The sequence below is a fragment of the Sapajus apella genome, unplaced genomic scaffold (assembly GCF_009761245.1).
Source record: "Sapajus apella isolate SASKATOON/1434 unplaced genomic scaffold, GSC_monkey_1.0 scaffold13, whole genome shotgun sequence".
Lineage (NCBI taxonomy): Eukaryota > Metazoa > Chordata > Mammalia > Primates > Cebidae > Sapajus > Sapajus apella.
Window position 1 is genome coordinate 222,856 of NW_022436953.1, and position 22,003 is coordinate 244,858.

The 22,003-nt window shown below is 37.8% G+C and overlaps 1 protein-coding gene and 1 pseudogene across 2 annotated transcripts in view; one reads left to right on the forward strand and one right to left on the reverse strand.

The window, feature by feature from the left end:
• Positions 1–22,003, reverse strand: part of TM9SF3 (transmembrane 9 superfamily member 3) — a 70,457-nt gene that overhangs the window by 26,472 nt on the left and 21,982 nt on the right. For both annotated transcript variants that reach the window (XM_032281144.1, XM_032281145.1), the window contains exons 4-8: positions 18,732–18,892; positions 15,761–15,838; positions 8,920–9,051; positions 7,166–7,332; positions 3,542–3,636 (exon numbers count right to left, since the gene is read on the reverse strand). In XM_032281144.1, the coding sequence (XP_032137035.1) occupies positions 3,542–3,636; positions 7,166–7,332; positions 8,920–9,051; positions 15,761–15,838; positions 18,732–18,892 (633 nt within the window). The remainder of the gene's footprint in view (positions 1–3,541; positions 3,637–7,165; positions 7,333–8,919; positions 9,052–15,760; positions 15,839–18,731; positions 18,893–22,003) is intronic.
• Positions 16,285–17,713, forward strand: LOC116553717 (annotated as a pseudogene).

Consider the following 22,003-nt stretch of genomic DNA (forward strand, 5'->3'; position numbering starts at 1 on the left):
TACTGCTTTAAAAAGAAGAAAAGAGCCAAAGAAAGAAAGAAAAAGAACTTCACCAGAAACCCACTTGTGATTTTTAGCACCCTAAGACAGGGCAAAAAAAATTTAAAAATAAAATTTAAAAAACCCTGAGTTAGATAGTCTCTAAGTTTGTTCTTAGCTCTATAATTACAATTACAAATATGTATTTAAGAGCATTTGTTTGAAAAGAAAAAAAACCAATGTGTTTCATAAGCTCTCTCTCAGCAATCAGAACTACAGATTTATAAGTTTTACTATTACTCTATACCTCTGTGTATTGAGAAATTCTATACAAAATTCTATACATTGAGCTTCTATTATTGAAATAATTAAGGGAACAAATTTTTTGACTATGTAATAAAAAAAATCTTCAATTGTGCTCATATAGACCAGGAAAGTAACAGGGAGCTGTCTTTCTAACACAGCAGAGTGCAAAGCTGGCAGAAAATATCTTCATATAGCTTGGAAATACTGAATTACTATCAAAATTCAACTCCACAATCATAAGCAACAGGGACCCAAACAGAAATTACCATAGAAAAATAAGCAATACCCTCACTTTTGTTTTCTTCTATATAAAGTTTTTTTTAAAACAAGTGTTACAGAATTACTACCTTAAATTGTAACATTCCTCCAGAAAAACTGCTTAATTCTGAGCTTTCTCTCCTATTTTGTTTCTTTTCCAGGTAAATTTCAAAAACCTCTCCTTTCTAACTGATACCTAGCATTTGAACAACACAAAAAGGTGGTGATTAAAGTATTACTTCTATTTAATTCCAACATCTTTCTAGCATGTTCTTTTCCTGCACTTTCCACTATCTTCTCAGATTCAGACGTGTATTAATAAAACTCTGACCAGGTGTGGTGGCTCACGCTGGTAATCCCAGCACTTTGGGTGGCTAAGGCGAGCAGATCCCTGAGATCCGGAGTTCCAGACCAGCCTGGCCAACATGGTGAAACCCCATTCCTACTAAAAATACAAAAATTAGCTGGGCATGGTGATGTATGCCTATAATCCTAGCTACTGGGCAGGCTGAGGCAAGAGAATTGAACCCAGGAGGGCAGAGGTTGCAGTGAGCTGAGATTGTGTCATTGCATTCCAGCCTGGGAGACAAGAGCGAAACTCCATCTCAAAAAAATAATAATAAATAAAACTCCTTATCCAACTTTTATTTCTCTCTTTCCTTCTAACAGTCAGAAAGAATCCCATACACATTCCACTGGGTACAATCAGTAGCCCAAGTATCTGCACTGCTGTGCTTTCTACTGCTCCTCAGACCCTTGAAGTCTCTGGTTAGGTCCTGGATACCACTGGCTTCAAACTAGATCTATAGCATTACAATGCACCGGGGACAGTGTGAAGACCTTGAGCTTCATTGTAGTTCAAATTCTGAGATAACTCTGGAAAATTCTTGATTGCCTGGGTTGACTTCTACGTTAACGTGGTTTTTGGGGATTGATCAGACAAAATATCCGGACATTATCAGATCTCCTCAGGACATCAGCAATCAGCACATAATCTTTAGATTACATTTTGTAAGACTTGATATTCGTAGACCTGAGCCTGAACTCTGTCAGCTTTCAAGAATAAGTGTCGTAAAGGAAAGTTAGACTGGGTGTTCTTAACTTGCCGTCAGACTAAAAGCAAATTTATGTCCAACTTTAAATAAATTTCCTGTTTTAAATAAATCTGTCTCTGTTGTAGAGACTACTTTGAGAGTCGTAAACTAAAATTTTAGCCCAACTAGTTTCCAGGTCAAATTCAAAGTAGAATGCATCCTAATTTCCTTAGGATGTAATCCTTTATGATAGGACTTGTTTCTCATCTCTAGAAGTAAAATTTAGAGACTGAACACCTACCTAAAATAGTCAGGAACCCATAATGATACTCCCTCAGTCAATTCACATAATTATCTATACTGAAGCTATAGGTCACATTAAGTCTAAGAGGATCAATTAAAAAGCAATAGTAAACCAAGATATCCTGAGAAAATTTTAAATAATCCTACGCTCTGATTTCCTATAACCTGTAAGTGTGCCTAGTCTACTAAAAGAAGGCAGGATCCCCCAATGCTGACACTGCTTAAGATGAGCTATGGAAAATCATAACTCCATCCTTGGAAACACAGTTTTATGGTCTTTCAACAAGACTTCATTCATAAACTAAAATATGCAAATCTACATTTCTGTACTTTTCTGACCCCAGACTACTGCAGGGAATACAAAGGAATTTAAAGACCCCTGAATGCCACTGCAGATAAAACACCAAGGAGCAGTATCCTTGTATCATCGTGTATTAGGTCCATCACTTTCAGGTAATAGTAGGAAAGGAGCAATAGGATATTTAAGACAAAGTGCTCTGAGCAAGAGACTGTGAAAAAGAATAGCAGAAATCTTTGCAAAGGGTCCTATGATAAATATTAACAGTCAACAGAAATACATAGTTTTCCTTCCTATTCTCCTTCCATTGTCCAGAAACTTTACCCACAGGTCATTAAACATGCCTTTATATTCATCTACAAAGCTTTTTTTCTGTGTGGATGCATCACATGTAGCATAGCTAGAGCCAGGCACCTCAAAGCAAATAGTATCAGTAACTGAAATGCACTCTCCTAACATGTTCTGTACTTTTACAGAACATGTAAAAGTAACAATTTGTTACAGAACATGTAACAAATTACATGGTGCACAAAGGAGATTATCTACTTATTATTCTTAATTTTAGGAAATAAAATGTAAGAATTCCACAAAAGCAAGACAGAACACATAATAGGTTTGGTAGAAATTACGTGAAATGAGATAACAAAGAATTTTACAATGGCTGTTCTGCCCATTTTAAATTCCAAATATCTCACAGTAGGCCAGGCACAGTGGTGGCTCACGCCTGTAATCCCAGGATTTTGGGAGGCCAAATCACTTGAGGTCAGGAGTTCCACACTAACCTGGCCAACATGGTGAAACCCTGCCTCCACAAAAAATACAAAAATTAGCTGGGCATGATGGCGCACACCTGTAATTCCAGCTATGCAGGAGGCTGAGGCATGAGAATCGCTTAAACCTGGGAGGTGGAGGTTGCAGTGAGCAGAGGTTGCACCACTGCACTCCAGCCTGGATGACAAAGTGAGACTGTCTCAAAAAAAAAAAAAAAAAAAAAAATCTCGGCCGGGCGCGGTGGCTCAAGCCTGTAATCCCAGCACTTTGGGAGGCCGAGGCGGGTGGATCACAAGGTCAAGAGATCGAGATCATCCTGGTCAACATGGTGAAACCCCGTCTCTACTAAAAATACGAAAAATTAGCTGGGCATGGTGCCGCGTGCCTGTAATCCCAGCTACTCAGGAGGCTGAGGCAGGAGAATTGCTTGAACCCAGGAGGCGGAGGTTGCGGTGAGCCGAGATCGCGCCATTGCACTCCAGCCTGGGTAACAAGAGCGAAACTCCATCTCAAAAAAAAAAAAAAAAAAAAAATCTCATAGTAAAATATTAGCATTATAATTGAAACCATGAAGTGAAAATTCCTAAGTTACCTCCTTGTCTAGCATACAGACTTCCTCCAAAATAACCATTCACTGGAGACGTGGCAGCATAGACAAATATGGCTGTACTGAGCATTGATCCCCTCCTAAAAAGGCAAAATACACACATATATGATCAATTAAAATGAACAATTTAAAGAAAACATCATACGGTCTATTATATTACCATTAGTTTAATTTCAAAGATAACTTTAACAGAAACACAAAAATATCACACCCCAAACTACAAATAAAACTAAAAAGATTCTCTATAGCGAATGAATTTGTAGTTAAAACTGCATTTATATGATATCGTTGATACTAATTTTTTTAACCTGCAGTTAAATGTCATGATATTCTAAGCAAGTATTTCACATTTATTCGGCAAAAATACTAGAAGCTGACCCTAAAACTGTTTTGTGACCCTGTAAACCAACCCCATTACATGGAACAAGATGTTCATCTGTTAAGAAAAATGACTAGAATAGTCCGTTTCATAACTTGATTCAACTGCTTCTAATTCTTACCTGCAAACAGAAATAAAACAGTAGTATAATCTATACTAAATACTATTATTTTAGATGAAATAACACTGAGACTTTCCCCGTTCCTCTGATACTGCTGAAAATGAGTTTTAGGCCAGTCGCAGTGGCTCACACCTATAATCCCAGGACTTTGGAAGGCCAAGGTGGGCAGATCACCTGGGGTCAGGAGTTTGTGATCAGCCTGGCCAATATGGCAAAATCCAACCTCTACCTAAAAATATAAAAATTAGCCAGGTGTGGTGGCAGGTGCCTGTAATTCCAGCTACTTGAGAGGCTGAGGCAGGAGAACTGCCTGAACCTGGGAGGCGGAGGTTGCGGTGAGCCGACATCGCGTCACTGCACTCCAGCCTGGATGACAAAGCAAGACTCAATCTCAAAAATAAATTAATAAGTAAAAATTTAAAAATTAAAATCAGACATGTGATTTTTAAAAAGTCTATAGGTACTTCACTCTTTTGTTCACAAATATTCTATGGGCATTTCCTCCCCCTGTCCCTCAAATAAACCATTTTATCTACACTGGAAAAGTAACAGTCCTCCTTATTCATCTCTCCAAGATGGGAGATGGGGAACATCTGAAAAGGTGTTTAGCTTACACACCCTTACCATTCTCCACTGAAAAGTTTCAGAGTAGCAGCTGCAGCATTACCAAATTTATCCTTCACCTTCTCAAACTCTATGCCTTCTCAATATCACACTGTAACAGGCACCCACACTGATATTGCTCCTTTACCTATACTCTCAAAATATTTTTCCTCTCTGATTGCTAAAGTGACCAAAGGGGCAAAGTAATTTTAACATTACATTATCTGCTGTTTACCCTTTAGAATCATTCCTATTCAAGTGATTTATCCCAATTTTGTGTGCAAATTTTTCATTTTCTCACCACTTTGTATTGTTATTATCTTTATTTTCATTTCCACAACATAGCAAATTAAGAAAAGAGTTCTGGAATAAGACTGCCTAGGTTTCAATCCCAGCTCACTAATGCTCTTTACTAATAAGGGTGCTCATTGATCTCGGTCATATTATTTCTCCGAGCTTTAGTTTCCTGGTCTGTAGAATGGAAATAGAACAGTTCCTTCACAGGGTTGATGTCAAGATTAAAGGATCAAATGTGCATAAAACACTTAACATGGAACCTCAATAAGTTAGCTACTTTTATATAATAATAAATCCTTAATGCTTTAGTGCTTATCATAGAGGTAATGAATTACATTCACTTCAAATAAAGACAACATAGAACAACCATTTACAGTAGTTTTCCAAAAAACCATCACAGTAGTTATAGGCTAAAATAGCAATGCATGGCTTGCCTGCTAATATTATACATTAGTGCGTGGTTTCTTATTTATAAAAGTTGAAGGTCTTTAAGTAGAAGAGCTTCTGCATTAAAACAAAACAAAGGGCCGGGCGCGGTGGCTCAAGCCTGTAATCCCAGCACTTTGGGAGGCCGAGGCGGGTGGATCACGAGGTCAAGAGATCGAGACCATCCTGGTCAACATGGTGAAACCCCGTCTCTACTAAAAATACAAAAAATTAGCTGGGCATGGTGGTGCATGCCTGTAATCCCAGCTACTCAGGAGGCTGAGGCAGGAGAATTGCCTGAACCCAGGAGGCAGAGGTTGCGGTGAGCCGAGATCGCACCATTGCACTCCAGCCTGGGTAACATGAGTGAAACTCCGTCTCAAAACACACACAAAAAAAAAAAAAAAAAAAACAAAAGAGTTGCCTTAACACTAATACTTTGAAAAGGAAGAGGCAAAAATTTGGATTCTACAAGAGATTATCTTCCAGTGGCTCATAAGACTGCAACAGTACAGCCACTGTCAATTCGATAGTGATTAACTTAATCTAGTGTTTAATGTAAAGAACAACTTCTTGGTAGATTTGAAATATTTTTCTTCTATTTAGGATCCAGTTTATCTGAAATACATTATACCCTAAAATATAAACTATTCACCAGAACGCTTTAGTTAGTTTGGGTTATTTCAAAGCTTATGTGGTAAATGAATTAGAAAGGTTATATTAAAGAAATACAACCAAAACTACAGGGAAATAGCTTTGTTGGTTAATACATGTTCATTTCAATTCAACAAGTATTACTGACTGAATACCTTCCACATGCAAAGCTCCTTATGTAGGCACTTTGAGAATTCAAAGGTAAGTTATGACCTGGTTTTCAGGCCTGATTGCTATAGTGGATTGCTTAGAGGAAACAAATATTTAGTACACAGTTAAATATTTATGCAACTAAAGAGCTATTTTTTCAGCAAGAATGTACTGCTTGCCCACCAAGTACCAGGCATATAGAGGAAAGAATGCATTATGAACTGAAATAGAGGCATGAAATGTAACTGGAGAAAAGTGTCATTCTGATTGAGGACTTCGTAAGGTGGCACTTGAAATGCCTGAATTATGATCGCTACCACCCTGGCACCAGAGTGTGTTTGCTTCATAGAGGTTATGGTTTTCTGACCACTGAATAGGGACCTGAGATCTTTTGTGAATGTAGAACTTTTTCACATAAAGACCTCAAATCAAGAATTTCTTCCAAATGGTTTTGTTTGCAAAGAAAAAAATTACCAAAAATCATGTCAATATAGGATAGATATTGACCTAGAAGTTTTTTTTAAAGAAGTTATGAATTATTTTTCTAACCTTATGTGACTTTTCATCACTGTTTTTCTATTATTTACAGCAGTGCTTTCTTCTATTCTGATGTGTTCCAGATCTGAAGGTAAATATGAAGTAACTTAGTAATTAAAATTCTTGTACTTCTGATGAAACCCTAATTGGATCTTCAACTGTCAAAAAAAATGCCTATTTACTTTGTCAAACAGCTCTGGATTAAATGTAACCTCTGTTCATATTCTTTAATGGAACATAATCTATAACTACAATGTTCAGTAATGCTAATAAGTTTTGGCACGTAACAGAAAAATACAGATTACTGTTCATTATTTGTCTGCATTTACGACATTTATCACAAATTGTAAGATAAAGGAAATAAGTAAATCTTTAATTATTACTGACTTAAAAGATTCTGATGATTAAAACTATTCAAGAACAATAAAGTGTAGGCACTTACTCAGTATATAAATCTTCTATCATTGCAACAATAATAACAATGAGAGACACAGCAAATATCTGACATCCAGAACCAATGAGAGAGGAAAATATCAGTGGGTGACTTGATGGTCTAAATACATCTCCGTGCACCTGTTTCCATCCATATTCATCTCCTAGGTCTCTATCCTGTATACAAATATATATAGAGAGGGAGAGAGAAAAGCAAATCATTCAGAATCACACTACAACACAGAAAATAGGTAAAAATAAAAGTTTCCTCCTTCCAAATTTATAGCTACTTAAAGAAATTCAAAACATTGAGAAAATATATTCCAAATTTAAGATAATCAATGCTTTAATAACAATGTTAAAATGCTGAGGTTCCGGAAGTTGACTCCTGATTGTGCTCAGATAATCTCAAATAATGGAAAAAGAAAAGGTCTAGTAGCAAAAAGAAAAGGTCAAATTGGGAGAACAGTAAACTGACTCTCTTAGTGTCACTTTCAGACACTACTCTTGCCATTCACATCATAGCTGTCATATACAATCAGGGGCTAGGTGGAAAGTGAATGAGAAGAGTATCAAAACCAGTACTAGATGCCCTAAAAATGCAGAAATGTCCTTTAGAGCCTAGAATCTAAGAAAACATATGGGGGAAATATTGGATATGGATGTTTTTACTTAACAGTCTATAAAGCATTTTTTTTGAAAGAATTTTATTTTTACTTTGCAACCTTAGTAAGCAAGTGCTCCTTAAACATTTTCTAACAAAGCTTGCTCCTAAAATAGTACTTCCTAAGGAATAGCAGTCCCTCAAGGTAATCTGTTTTGGTAGGGAGAATCCTGGTCAGAGGCACCCAACGCTTTATCCACCTTCTAATATTTCACAATATACTCTAGTATGTTAAAATTTACAAGTTGAAACCATTTCCTAAGTCAGGCATGGAGGCTCACACCTATAATCCCAGTACTTTGGGAGGCCAAGGCAGGAGGATTGCTTGAGGACAGGAGCTAGAGACCAGCCTGGGCAGCACAGTGAGACCTGTCTCTACAACAAATAAAAAAACAGCCAGAGGTGGGGCCTGTAGTCCCAGCTACTTGGGAGGCTGAGGTGGTAGGATCACTTGAACTCTTGAATTCGAAGTTACAGAGAGCTATGATCACACCTCTACACTCCACCCTGTCTCTTAAAATAAATCTCCTAAATTTATTTAATGATACAGTATACCTACATAGAATATCTATTAGCTATCACTCTATATAACACTTTTTGTTCTATAACTTAGTAAAAGAACTTAGAAAACAAATCTTTCCTCTGAATCCACTAAACTAAATACAAATTAATCCTTCTACCCATTCCCTGAATTTTAAGCAATATTTAACAGTATTCAAAAGTTACTAATACAGGTCTACATCCTCCTAGCTGCAATTCTGAAATAAAAAGTTCTAAAAACTAAAAGTTTATTTCTCAGGTTTGACATAGTCTTACTTGGTGGCAAAGCCTGGCTTGAACTAACAAGAGTTTATGCTATTTATTTATTGCACTTTAAGTGAATGTTCATATGTTTTGCTGAAAAAAAAAATTAATTTTATTTGATTACAGGGCATGGTTACAGACCACAATGGGCATTTTACATTTTTCTTAACTCTAAAAATCCTGAACTCTGGAAACTCATCTGGCCCCAAGGACTTCTGATAAGAAATTATGACCTATCTTCCAATATTTAAAACTTAACACTCAGTTAAAATGTTTTTACAAATATGTTTACTCACCATATCATCCATTTCTTCCTCTTTACTGTACCGAGCATAATCTTTTCTTAATGTTCTCATTAAAATCATTGAAACTAAGCCCACCAAGAAGATCACCATCATGAAGGAGTTGAAAATTGAAAACCAATGAATCTAAAATAACGGAAAATAAAATGTTACCAACCTGCAATATCAGCCACAAAATTCATAGGTTTCAAGAGGACAACTAGATGTTAATACAAAGAAAAAAAGTCTTTTAAAATCTTTTAGATAAAAATCCAAATTTAAGACACTTTGAGGATCAGTATTCATTATGCCAAGGGATTGGCTTTCTTTACAATAAGCTCCCACATGTTAAAAACATGCTACCATTTATATAAATTTTCAAAATAAAATTTATTGTTCAAAAAAAAAAGTATAATTTGGCCATACAGCCTATGCTATTCAGCATTAAAATAGCATAGCATGGAAAGGCAGCATGCTTTCCATAAAACAGTATGGAAAAAACATCGGCTCTGGAGTCAAACATAGTCAATTTCTGGCTACGCGACCTCGGGTTTCTCATCTGGAAAACTGAGAAAAAAATGCTTACCTTTTAAGTGATTTGTAGGGCTTAATAATATATATGTATAACGTATGGCACCTTAGAAACTCACTCAGTAAATGTTACTTCCCTTCCCCCTAACTGAACAAGCTGAAAACCTCCTTAAAATACTAAGACTAAACCAGTATACTTGACTGCCATGGACTTAGATCACCATCCTGAATGATTTGCTTTACTTGCTCCCAGTGACATCCTCATCCTGTCACCATCATTATTCAGCCCTTTCCAAATCCATGTTACATAAACTACTGAGGCATCCTTTAGTTCCTCAACGTTCTTGAAGCTCTTGGCTTTAATTTTATCCACACATTTGTTACAACATTACATCTAGATTCTGGTTCATAATCACAAGGTACTACTGTATCTCTCAGTGGATTTCAAAATGTAGCACAACTAATTTGAACTAAGTCTGTGGCACTGCCCAGTTATTTCTTTATTTACATTTTAATTCCCAAAAGATCTTTAGGGATAGTCCCAATTTCTTTCCTCTCTTTAAGGCCCCAATGCCATCCTTTCTCCTGCCTTCCCTTGAAGCCAATCCTGTCTTCTACTATCCATCATGACAAAACCCTTTCCACATCCACTCTTTGAAGCGTTTTTCCCCTCTCATTTTGCTTCCCAACCTCTCCACCTTTCACCAGCATCAGTAATCTCCAAAGGTCCTTATCTACAACGATGTCTGCTCCCTGGGGTTGTCATAATGTTTAAACAATAACGGTAAAGCAAATGATATACTGTCTGGCACATCATAAACACTAAATAAAATCTAAAAGTTATTGTTATTGCTATTATTATCTTTTGAAGTGTTTGCTTCATCTTTTGTCCTTCCTTCTTTTCATCTTCTCACCTCCTGATCCTTTCAATGCCAATACTTTTCAAAGGACACATGTTCCAGTTCTTCCCTCACTTCCTCCAAAACACAATACAATCTCACTTTTGCCCCACAAAATTTCTCTGAAAGGCCTGCAATGAACTTCTAAGCCAATTCAGCAGCCAATTATCTGCCTCACTCTCCTTGATCTCTCTGCCACATCTGACCTTTCCTGACACTACAGCATCCTACTTCACTGGCTGCCGCTTCTCCTCTTTCATCTTCCATGCTGGCTCCTCCCATCCTTTGTGAACTTTTCTAAAAGCTCCAGTCTTAGTACTCTGCTGTGACTTCTTCAGGCTCTCAGAACTTTCAACCAGCATTCCAGTGATGATGCTAACACCCTCTCCCCCACCTCCCACCCCACCCCAAATCACTAGTTTTCTTTTTCACTCATGTTTCAGGCTTTTGCTAACTACAATAATTTCCACTTGAATGTCTTTCTGGAATTTCAGACTCAGACTGCCCTAAAGTACATTCATAATCTCCCACCTCACATATAACACTTGTTTCTGATTCTCTAACTTCTGTTAATGGTACTAACATTTAGCTTTGAAATTTTAGAAGTATCTCTGGCTCTTCCTTCTCCTTAATTCTTCATAGGTAATAATTATTAAGCATGTATTTTTCTTCAAAATGACCTGTATCTATCTATTCTGCCCCATTCCCATGCCATCACCTCATACCTTGACAGCACTAATGGCCTCCTAGTTGGCCTTTTTTTTGGTCTCTCCCCCTCCTTTCAATCTGTCCTGTAGAAAGCTATTAAGGAAATCTTTCTGAACCATGTTCATATTATCAGTCCTCTATTCTAAAACTTAGAGCTGTATACCCTATTTCACTCATATCAAATCTATTTTCTCCAATATTCTATACTTCCTGTAATATGGTCATCTCACCTTATCTCGTCAACTTTTCTTTCCATTGTATTCTATATTCCATTAAGGCTTATCCCATCTTTAAGAGCCCACAAGCACAGCATACTCATTTCAGCCTCTGTATTTTTCTCATAATATCTTCTCATGTAAGATCTATTTCTATTCCCCTTAGCAAATTCTACCCAGTCTTTAAATTCCAACACAAGCACCTTCCCCTCCATGAAACCTCTTATCTACGTATTACAGCTCTTCACAGATATCCTCCTGCTCTAAAATTCTATAGGGACATACATATGTATTGCTGTGTATGATTAGGACATATGTTAACTTGGGCTAATGTGCTGAATATGTGCACGAAGGTGACAGACAGTCTTGGCTCTGTCACCCACTCTGAGGTTTAAGGGATGGGATAAACTCTAAGGCTCTTCCTAAAAAACAGGAGGCTGCCTCTTCGGAAGATTCTTCCTTCATTCAACAATTTATTTACTGAGTACCTAGTGAAATTATAAAGGAACCAAGAAATGCATTGTTTTTTGTTTGTTTGAAATGTTTGCTCAAAAAAGATTACATAAATCTGAGTTTATTGTAAAAGTATAATTTAAGATTCACAAAAGCAGTCTATGATTTTCCAATGATTTCACTTTGTTTCTACCCTTAGATGTTAATAACCCAGAAAAGCTGAAGGGAAAGAAAAATGACATATATCTTCTTTTAGTTAATTTATGAAAATTTTTATGATAAAGAAGTTTTATATAGTTACTACTTAGTAGTAACTATACTAATTAGACACACACAAAATGTTGAAATTTCTAACAAGGCTCTGCAATTTTCTAATCTAAGATATACACAATCTAATATATTATAATGTAGTAATAACCTGAAATTTTATAATATTCTTTTATTGTAAAAATTATGAGATGCTATATAATTGTGAAATTATATCAGGGAAAATACTTCTTAAAAAAAAAAAAAAAAGTCACAAAACAGTTTACTAACCCTACTAACTGCTGCATGCCAGCACCCCCTAGTGTCACTAATCCTGAAGGTGCACCCTCAATTTATCATAAATTTTAGAACACACCTGGAGATAAAAAAACTATACCATCAATACTGCCTCTGACGTGCTATGTGCCAAACACTGAACTAGGTGCTTTATATCAACATGAAATTTCCCAACAGCTCTGCAAGGTACTATAATCCTTGCTTCACTATTAAGGGAAAAGAAGCTGAAGAACTCAATAACCAAGGTTATAGTAAGTGGCACGGCATCGGAGTTTGAATTCAGCTCTAATTCTTTGCTTGCACTGTTAGTCACTGTATTAGCAGCAATCCCTATACTTGTACAGATCATATCCCCTCCTTCTATTAAGGAAAATGATGCAATATTTCTCTTTTTCTCCTGCATTGTCAGTTTTGCAATCTCCACTGAACCCCATCAGCATATAATGTTTTTCTTACATCTTAAAAAAAAAAAAAAAGGAAAGTCTCCTAACTCCATTTTCCCTACTGGCTACTGCACCATTTCTTTGCTCCCTTTAGCAGCCAAGCACCTCACAAGTCCATACTTGCTGTCTCCAATTCTCTCCTCCCATTCTCTTACAGCAGCTCTGTTCAGATTCTGAATGTCCCACCATTACACCCAAATTACTGTCAAGTTCACCAGACTCCAGGTTAATCCAATGAGTACTTTTCAGTACTCATCTTACTTGACCCAACAGCAAAAATTCAGAACTAATCTCTCTTTCCTCCACGATACACTTTCTTCTCTCGGCTTTCAGAACTCATTACCTTCCCTTCCTTACTTCCTTCCCTTCCTTCCTTCCTTCCCTCCCTCCCTCCTTTCCTTTTCTCCCTCCCTCTTTCTCTTCCCTCCTTTCCATCCTTCCTTCCCTCCCTCCCTCTTTCCCCTCCCTCCCTCTTTCTCCTTCCTTCCCTCCCTCCCTCTTCCTTCCTTCCTTCTCTCTCTTCTTTCTCTCTCTCTTCTTTGTTTGCCTCAAAGCCCTTAGCTGAACCCCTCTGCTCTCCCTAAGTTCTTACTACTGCACCAGGGCTTAGTCCTTGGTCTCTTCTCTCCCTACATTTCCCTTCCTTAGTAATTATTACATCTAGTCTCATAGTTCAGACTGAAAACCCTAGAGTTTGTCTCAACCTTTTTTTACCTTCCTATCAATCAGGAAATCTCACTGGCTTTAACTTCAAAATATATTCACAATCTAACATCTTTTCATCACCCACCCTGTTACCACCCTGGTCTGAGCTACCTTACCTCTTATCTGGATTGCTATACCAGCCTCTCCACTGGTCTCTCTGCTTCTACCCTTAACTTCCAGAACCTATTCTCAACATAATAATCTGATCCTTTTAAAACAAAAGATGTGTTACTCCCCTGCTGAAAACACTACAGTGCTCCCCTGCCCCCTTTGCATTCAAGAGTAAAATCCAAAGTCCTTAAAATGACCATGGATGATCTGACTCCCCCTACCTCTCTGACTTCATCTTCTTGCTAGTCCTCAAACCACAATAACCATATCCTCACTTTAATAGGCTTTTCAATGGCGTTGCCTCCACCTGGAATACTCTTTCCCCCAGATACCCACATTCTTTATTTCCTTCAACTCCTTCAAGCTTTTGCTCAACAATCCACCTCAGAGGCTAACCTTGACTATAGAATATAAAACTGCAACTTGCCCAACCCCTAGTACTCTTTTTCTGCTGTCTACTTTCTTTTTTGACACACTTCCCTTTGAATACAGTGTTTTACTTATTATGTTCATTTCATGTCTCCTTCACTAGAATATAAGTTCGTAGAGGGTACAGATCTTTGTCTCTATTTTTTAATGTATCCTACTTACCTAGTACAGTGCTTGGCAGATAGCAGGTGCTCAATTAATATGTGTTGAAATAAATACAGTATAATGCTTTACAGTGAAAATACTAAAAGGCAGTCTTCCCCCTAAGTTGTCAATACCCAATAGGGCTAGAAAAAAGGCAGACCTAAGAGTTCCAGTAGGGAGTGCCAGTTAAGAGCCTTCATATCCTCAAATGTTTTCTAAATCTTGAAATTATCTATGTCCATAACCCTATTCAATATTGCCGAGCATTATACTTGAGGAGAACACACAGCAGGTGAGGTTGAGGTGGGGACTGAGGTAGGGAGAAAATTTTAGCTCCACGAGTAGTGTACTAAATCTTTCAGTAAGGACAATTCAGGGAGGGCGTGGTGGCTCTCGTCTGTAATCTCAGCACTTTGGGAGGTCAAGGCAGGCAGATCATTTGAGGTCAGGAACTCAAGATCAGCCTGGCCAACATGGCAAAACCCTATCTCTACTAAAAAAAATATAAAAATTAGCTGGGCTTGGTGGCGGGTGCCTGTAATCCCAGCTACTTGAGAGGTTTAGGCAGGAGAATCGCTTGAACCCAGGAAGCAGAGGTTGCAGTGAGCCAAGATCACACCACTGCACTCCAGCCTAGGTGACAAATAACAAATTATGCTATTTACTCCCCCCCAAAAAAGGGCAAATAGCATAATTGTTAAAATTTTTGAACCCTGAGGAAGATCGGAAGTAATGATAGGTTCCAGTAGAGTCTAAGAATGTAACCTAACAGTAATATGTAAATCTGAGACAACAAAAACTTATGGGCCATCTCAAAAACAGGTGATTAATAAACTTTAAAATTCTAGTCCAAAAGATTAGATCAAAAGAAAGAAGCAGTAATTCAGGAAGAAACTCAAAAGAACAGATATATCCCCATAGGCCTTGTGTTTTTATCTCCATCCTGGAGGAGGAAACCACCAAAACAAAGTCTGATTTTTGCTATAAAGAACTAAAACTACCTGTACAAAATCAACACTAACACCACTGGCCTTGTGAACTAAAATTCAGCAAGTATCTGTCAGTGGGGGATGGGGGAAGTAGGGGTATTTCTTCCCATTCTTGATGTCTCGTTCTACGTGGAAGGATTTTGCAACCAGAAATTCCTGACCTCCATCCCCTCTCTCATTACCTCCTTCTCATGCATACATTCCATTCTTTCTCTACACCGTAAGTTTTATAAGGGCAAGTGCCCACATGGAAAAGCCTACAATATACTGTCTGAGTGTGTTGTCTAATTCTGAGTTTCAGTAGAAGAAGCCCACTTAATCACAGATAGATGGAAGCCACATTCCCCAATATTCACCTTATTAGAAGTCCAATGCTCTACCCATTGCGTAACACAGCCACCTATTATATTCACCTGATTAGTGGTATTTTGGCTTCCCATATGTTATATTTTTCTTTGTATATCTCTTAATTGGTTTAAACCACAAGCACAAAGAAGGAAGTTTTTGACTACTCCTCCAAAACTCCCTATCATCTTTATGACTTCAAGCTCATGCTTTAAATCACCATTAGTTAAACCTTTTAATCTACAGTCCTCAACACAGTGCCCTGCAAATGACAGATGCTCAATGTTTATTAAACTAATTGGTGCCCATATTCAATGTCTTAAAATACACTATTTACCTACCCGATGCTGAAAAAAGGACGGATCAAGATATTTGTCAAATCGATCTTCAAATTTTACATCTGACTTTTTCCATTTTACCTGAAAAAACAATTTTCATTTGAAAATAAAGGCCAGTAAACAAATTAAAATCTGATGACAAAACTCTGGGCAAAATATAGAACAATTTACACACACTTAGAATTAAAATTCACTAGAGAAATGAAGAAAAGTTACTTACAACATGAGAAGTTGAAACGGTTATGATAAAACTAATTAACTTTTCTGTTTATTGACAAAACAACTTTCCAAAGAGGGGTTGTTTCAGTTTTCAAGGACTGTTCACTATTGTTGACTTATATATTATGACCTGATAAATATGATATGAACTGAACTAGTACAAGCTCAAATCACAAGTGTCTAAATCAATTAAAATAAGAATCTGTACATCTGCCTGGTATGATTCCATCCTGCACAGCTGTTCTCTTGAGCAACAGTTATTTATCTCCATCCGCCTTCTTGCCCACCTAAGTGCATGCTGCCATCCCATGGAAGATTTGATGGACAGGGACATGAGGCTCCTTAGGCCCCAGAACTATCTTTTCAGTTGTGAATTAAAGGCCAACAAAGATTACCACTTTAAGGTGGATAATGATGAAAACGAGCACCGATTATCTTTTTAATTCAACCATTGTTGAAGACTGTGTGGCAGTTCCTCAAGGATCTAGAAATAGAAATACCATTTGACCCAGCAATCCCATTACTGGGTATATACCCAAAGGATTATAAATCATTCTATTATAAAGACACATGTAGGTGCATGTTTATTACAGCATTGTTCACAATAGCAAAGACTTGGAACCAACCCAAATGCCCATCAATGATAGACTGGATAAAGAAAATGTGGCATATATACACTATGGAATACTATGCAGCCATAAAAAAGGATAAGTTCATGTCTTTAGCAGGGACATGGATGAAACTGGAAACCATAATTCTCAGCAAACTGACACAAGAACAGAAAACCAAACACTGCATGTTCTCACTTATAAGTGGGTGTTGAGCAATGAGAACACATGGACACAGGGAAGGGAACATCACACATTGGGGCCTGGGGGATGAGGGGTTAGGGGAGGAATAGCAAGGGGTGAGGGGATTGGGAAGGGTTAGCATTAGGGGAAATACCTAACGTAGATGATGGGGCAATGGATGCAGCAAACCACCACCATGGCATATGTATACCTACGTAATAAACCTGCATGATCTGCACATGTACCCCAGAACTTAAAGTACAATAAATGAATTTTTTTTTTAAAAAGAATGATCAGTTTAGGGGCCAGTGCAGAAGATGAATTGCACACTGTTGAAGCAGAGGCAATGAATTATGAAGGCAATCCAATTAAAGCAACACTGGCAACTTTGAAAATGTCTGCACAGCCAACGGTTTCCCTTGGGGGCTTAGAAATACCACCACCAGTGGTCCTATGGTTGAAGTGTGGTTCAGGGCCACTGTATATTAGTGAACAGTACTTAGTAGCTGTGGAGGAAGATGCAGAGTCAGAAGATGAAGAGAAGGCGGATGTGAAACTCTTAAGTATATGTGGAAAGCGGTCTGCCCCTGGAGGTGGTAGTGAGGTTCAATCAAAAAAAGTAAAACTTCCTGCTGATGAAGCTGATGCTGATGATTTCGATGATGAAGAAACTGAAGAAAAAGCACCAGTGAAGAAATCTATACAAGATAATTCAGCCAAAAATGCACAGAAGTCATATTGGAATGGAAAAGATTCAAAACCATCAGCTCCAAGATCAAAAGCACAAAAATCCTTCAAAAACAGGAAAATACTCCTACAACACCAAAAGGACCTAGTTCTGTAGAAGATATTAAAGCAAAAATGAAAGCAAGTATAGAAAAAGCACACTGAACAGTCCTGGGCACTAACTGGTAAATTAAGCCCAAGAGTGGGGACAAAGGAAAAGGAGAGACAAATAGAGTCCATACTGAGTATCATCAACAAGCCAGACTGAAGTCTTCTAACTTAATCACAATCTCCTTTTCTGATTTGTCACAGATGCCTCTTCAGGCTAGAAACAATCTCACTTGTGGTTCCTTCCCTAAAGCACTTTCTTCTGACTGCTGTGATTCAGTGAATCTTGCCCTTTCCTTTCTATTACTTGTGCATTTGCCTTACCTCTGCCCATGTTTTCAATCACCTTTGTATCTCCTTAGCTACTCAGTAAATATTTGAATGAATTTTTAAAAAAATAATCTGTACATCTTTATTTTTAGACTGCATTACTTTTATTACAACTATAAAATTCCTTTGTTAAGTTCAGTTATGCAAGTATTATTTGCATCAGGTACATATGCACAAAGCTTGAAAAACATTCAAAATTGACTACTAGCAATGGACTGATTCCAGATACGAGGCAATAACTGGCAGAGAGGCGACCTTCAACAAATTTCTTTCTCATTTCCACTATTTTTAAGCCTAAGAGAACAGAAATAGCTTGACAGTTGCTAAAAGGCTCTAACACACTCTCACTGTGCAGGAGTATATTATTCCAACTGACAAAGCAAGGCATAGCAAACTATATCTATCCAGAAACTTTCAATACATCATCACTTCTATCTGCAACATTAAAAAGAAAAGGGAAACAATATGAAGTACTACAATCTAAAAATGTAACCATAAAAATACATGACTGGGTTACTCTAATTACTCAGTTATAATAATAAACTTGGCTGTAGCAAATGGTTTAGGTCCTGCAAAGGCATAACTGGTATCTAATACTGCAGACCTGAAGCAAATACTCTTTGCTTTTAGGAGGCTGACTTAGGCACACTGAGAAAATGCAGTTTCAATAATATTCTGTTGCATCCCATTTCAAGCTACATTTTCATTTACTAAAGCTCAAAATCTAATGTTCAAAGCCACAAATTGTTGACATCAGGTCACAAACACTACTCCTTACATAAAACTATTTGAATACTTACTGAATATGACATCTGAATTTTAGTATTTGGAACCAGTTTCACCTTTCCTTCACTAGTTAGATTAACATCAACAATTCGATTTCCATTAAAACCTATTTCAAGTTTTTTGTAGGTCCAAAGATAGTAATCTTCTCCATTTTCATCAGCCTCACCAACAATACCTACAAAAGAAAAAACACTTTATACAAGGTAATACCATTTAATATTTAAAATATTCTAGAAGCTAAAAGCTCATTAAAAGTTGTGGGTTTTTTTGTTTTTTTTTTTTTTTTTAAATAAAAAAGCAACATTACCATTATTCCTCATGGTTAGAATAAGGCAAAAGTGCAAACTGGACTTCTACTCTTCATTAACTACTTAGCAAACACGTCATGGTCATACCAAGACGAAAAAGTGATAAACAGCTCAGCATAACCAAACACTAATTTGATTCCCAAATTTCATGCTTTGTCATTAGTATAATTTTCATTTTAACAATTATCACCTTATATAGGTATACTACCGATACAGTTTGGATCTGTGTCCTCACCCAAATCTTATGCTGAAACGTAATCCCCAATGCTGGAGGTGAAGCCTAGTGGGAGGTGATTAAATCACAGGGGCAGATTCTCCTGGTTTAACACCACCCCTGCTTGGTACTGTCATTGCGATAGTGAGTTCTCCTGGGATCTAACATTTAAAAGCGTGTGGCACCTTTGCCCTCTCTTCCTCCTACTCCTGGCCACTCTAGGCTCCCCCTTCACCTTCTACCATAATTATAAGTTTCCTAAGGTCTCCCCAGAAGCTGAGCAGATGCTACTATGATTCCAGTACAGTCTGCAGAACTGTGAGCCAATTAAACCTCTTTTCTTTTTAAATCACCTAGTCTCAGGTACTTCTTTATAGCGGTATTAGAACGGACTAATACAACTCCCTAACATCTCAAAATTTGAGGGAAGTGCCTACACCACCACCTATCAAGGTTACCTAGTGGTCAAACCAAAATTAAAATCAAGGGTTTCCAGATCCCTAATCTAGTATTTTCTCTAATAACCTATGAACTACCCATTCCTAGTAAGGTGCACATATGTATATATGGGTACCAAAACTTAACATGTCTCCTTTTTATACCTCAAGTACTGGATCTGTCCCTGGGAAATCAGCAAAATGAAAGGAATGTTGAAAATAAATGTTAATAAGGATACAGTTTAAAATCATCACTTTAATCAAAATTCAGGATATTGGAAGAAACTGATCCATAATGTTAGGGAAATATTATAGGTGGTAGCTGAGGATCCATCTCTCATGCTCTCAAACTGCCAGCTATTTGTCCAATGTTCCCCACCCAAGCCTGTATAGTTCCCAATAGCTTCATGCTCTATAGTTACTCCTTAGGGCCTTCCTCCTATGGTTTAGTAAGTATTAGGGAAAAAAATATGATCATTTCTTATAAAATATTATTTATTAACCAAAGTGATTCTAATTGGTACAAATTCAAGGAGTATCGTTTTGTTTTCCTTGGAACTGTAGGGGGATAATGAAATCCTTCTTTTATCTTTATTTTTTATTGAGACAAGGTCTCACTCTGTCACCCAGGCTGGAATATAGTGACACAATCATAGCTCACTTCAGTCTCAAACTCCTGGGCTCAAGTAATCTTTCCACTTCAGCCTCCGGAGTAGTTAGAACTACAGGCAAGTGCCATCACACCTGGGTAAATGTTTTATTTTTTGTAGAGATAAATCTCGCTATGTTGTCCAGGCTGGTTTCAAACTCCTGGCCTTGGCTTCTCAAAGTGCTGGGATTACAGACATAAGCCACCACACCCAGCATGAAATCCTTCTAATAATTAATTTCCTTTTTTTTTTTTTTTTTTGAAACAGAGTCTTGCTCTGTTGCCCAGGCTGGAGAGAGTACAAGGGCGCAATCTCGGCTCACTGCAACCTCCACCCCCTGGGTTCAATTCTCGTGCTTCAGCCTCCCAAGCAGCTGGGACTGTAGGCACGCACCACTATGCACAGCTTATGTTTTCGTATTTTTAGTAGAGATGGGGTTTCACCATGTTAGCCATGGTAGTCTCCAACTCCTGATCCCAAGTGATCTGCCCACCTTAGCCTCCCAAACAGCTGGGATTACAGACATGAGCCACCATACCCAGACTATAATTAATTTCATTAAGGTTTATTTACCTATCTACTCTGAAAAACTGACTTTGGTGGTAAAGACACAATTATATCAAGTAAGAAGCTATTCTCTAAGAGGCTTTTAAAAGATTCTGGACCGGGCTCAGTGGCTCAAGCCTGTAATCCCAGCACTTTGGGAGGCCGAGGCAGGTGGATCACGAGGTCAAGAGATCGAGACCATCCTGGTCAGCGTGGTGAAACCCCGTCTCTACTAAAAATACAAAAAATTAGCTGGGCATGGTGGTGCGTGCCTGTAATCCCAGCTACTCAGGAGGCTGAGGCAGGAGAATTGCCTGAACCCAGGAGGCAGAGGTTGCGGTGAGCCGAGATTGCGCCATTGCACTCTAGCCTGGGTAACGTGAGTGAAACTCCGTTTCAAAAAAAAAAAAAAAAAAAAAGATTCTGAAACCTTTACCCCAAGAAAATCAGATACAGAGTTTTTTTTTCTTTTTTTTTTTTTCTTTCCTGAAAAGGATTCCCCATGGTTCAGACATTCAAGGACATCCAAAAGTACCTCCCCAAATAGGGCATATTCTAAAATTCCAGGGCTATAAAAAATTTAACACAGGAAAGCACAGTTACCATTATTGCTAATGAGGCCCACAGCTATGAATGAAAAAAACTAAAGCATGATGGCTTATGCCTATAATTCCAGAACTTTGGGAGGCTGAGGCAAGAGGACTGCTTGAAGCCAGAAGTTCAAGATTAGCTTAGGCAATAAAGCCAGACACCTTGTCTCTATAAACACACCAAAAAAAAAAAAAAAAAAAAAGAGCCAGGCGTGGTAGTGTGCATCTGTAGTCCGAGCTACTCAGGAGACCAAGGGAGGAGGATCACTTAAGCCCAGGAGTTCCAGCCTGCAATGAGCTATGATTGCACCACTGCACTAACCTATAAGCAACGGAAAACAACAGGGAACAAATCTGCTCTCGCATAAATAAAGGAAGCTCTAACCAATGGGTTTCCCTGAACTACAGGCTCAGAAAAATCTTCAGTGAATATTCAGCACATCTTCCTATCACTGTCAGAGCTGATCACAGAAATGTCTGCATTACCATAGTAGTAACTACAGTCATTTCTATGAAATGCTTACTATATATACCTAATTAA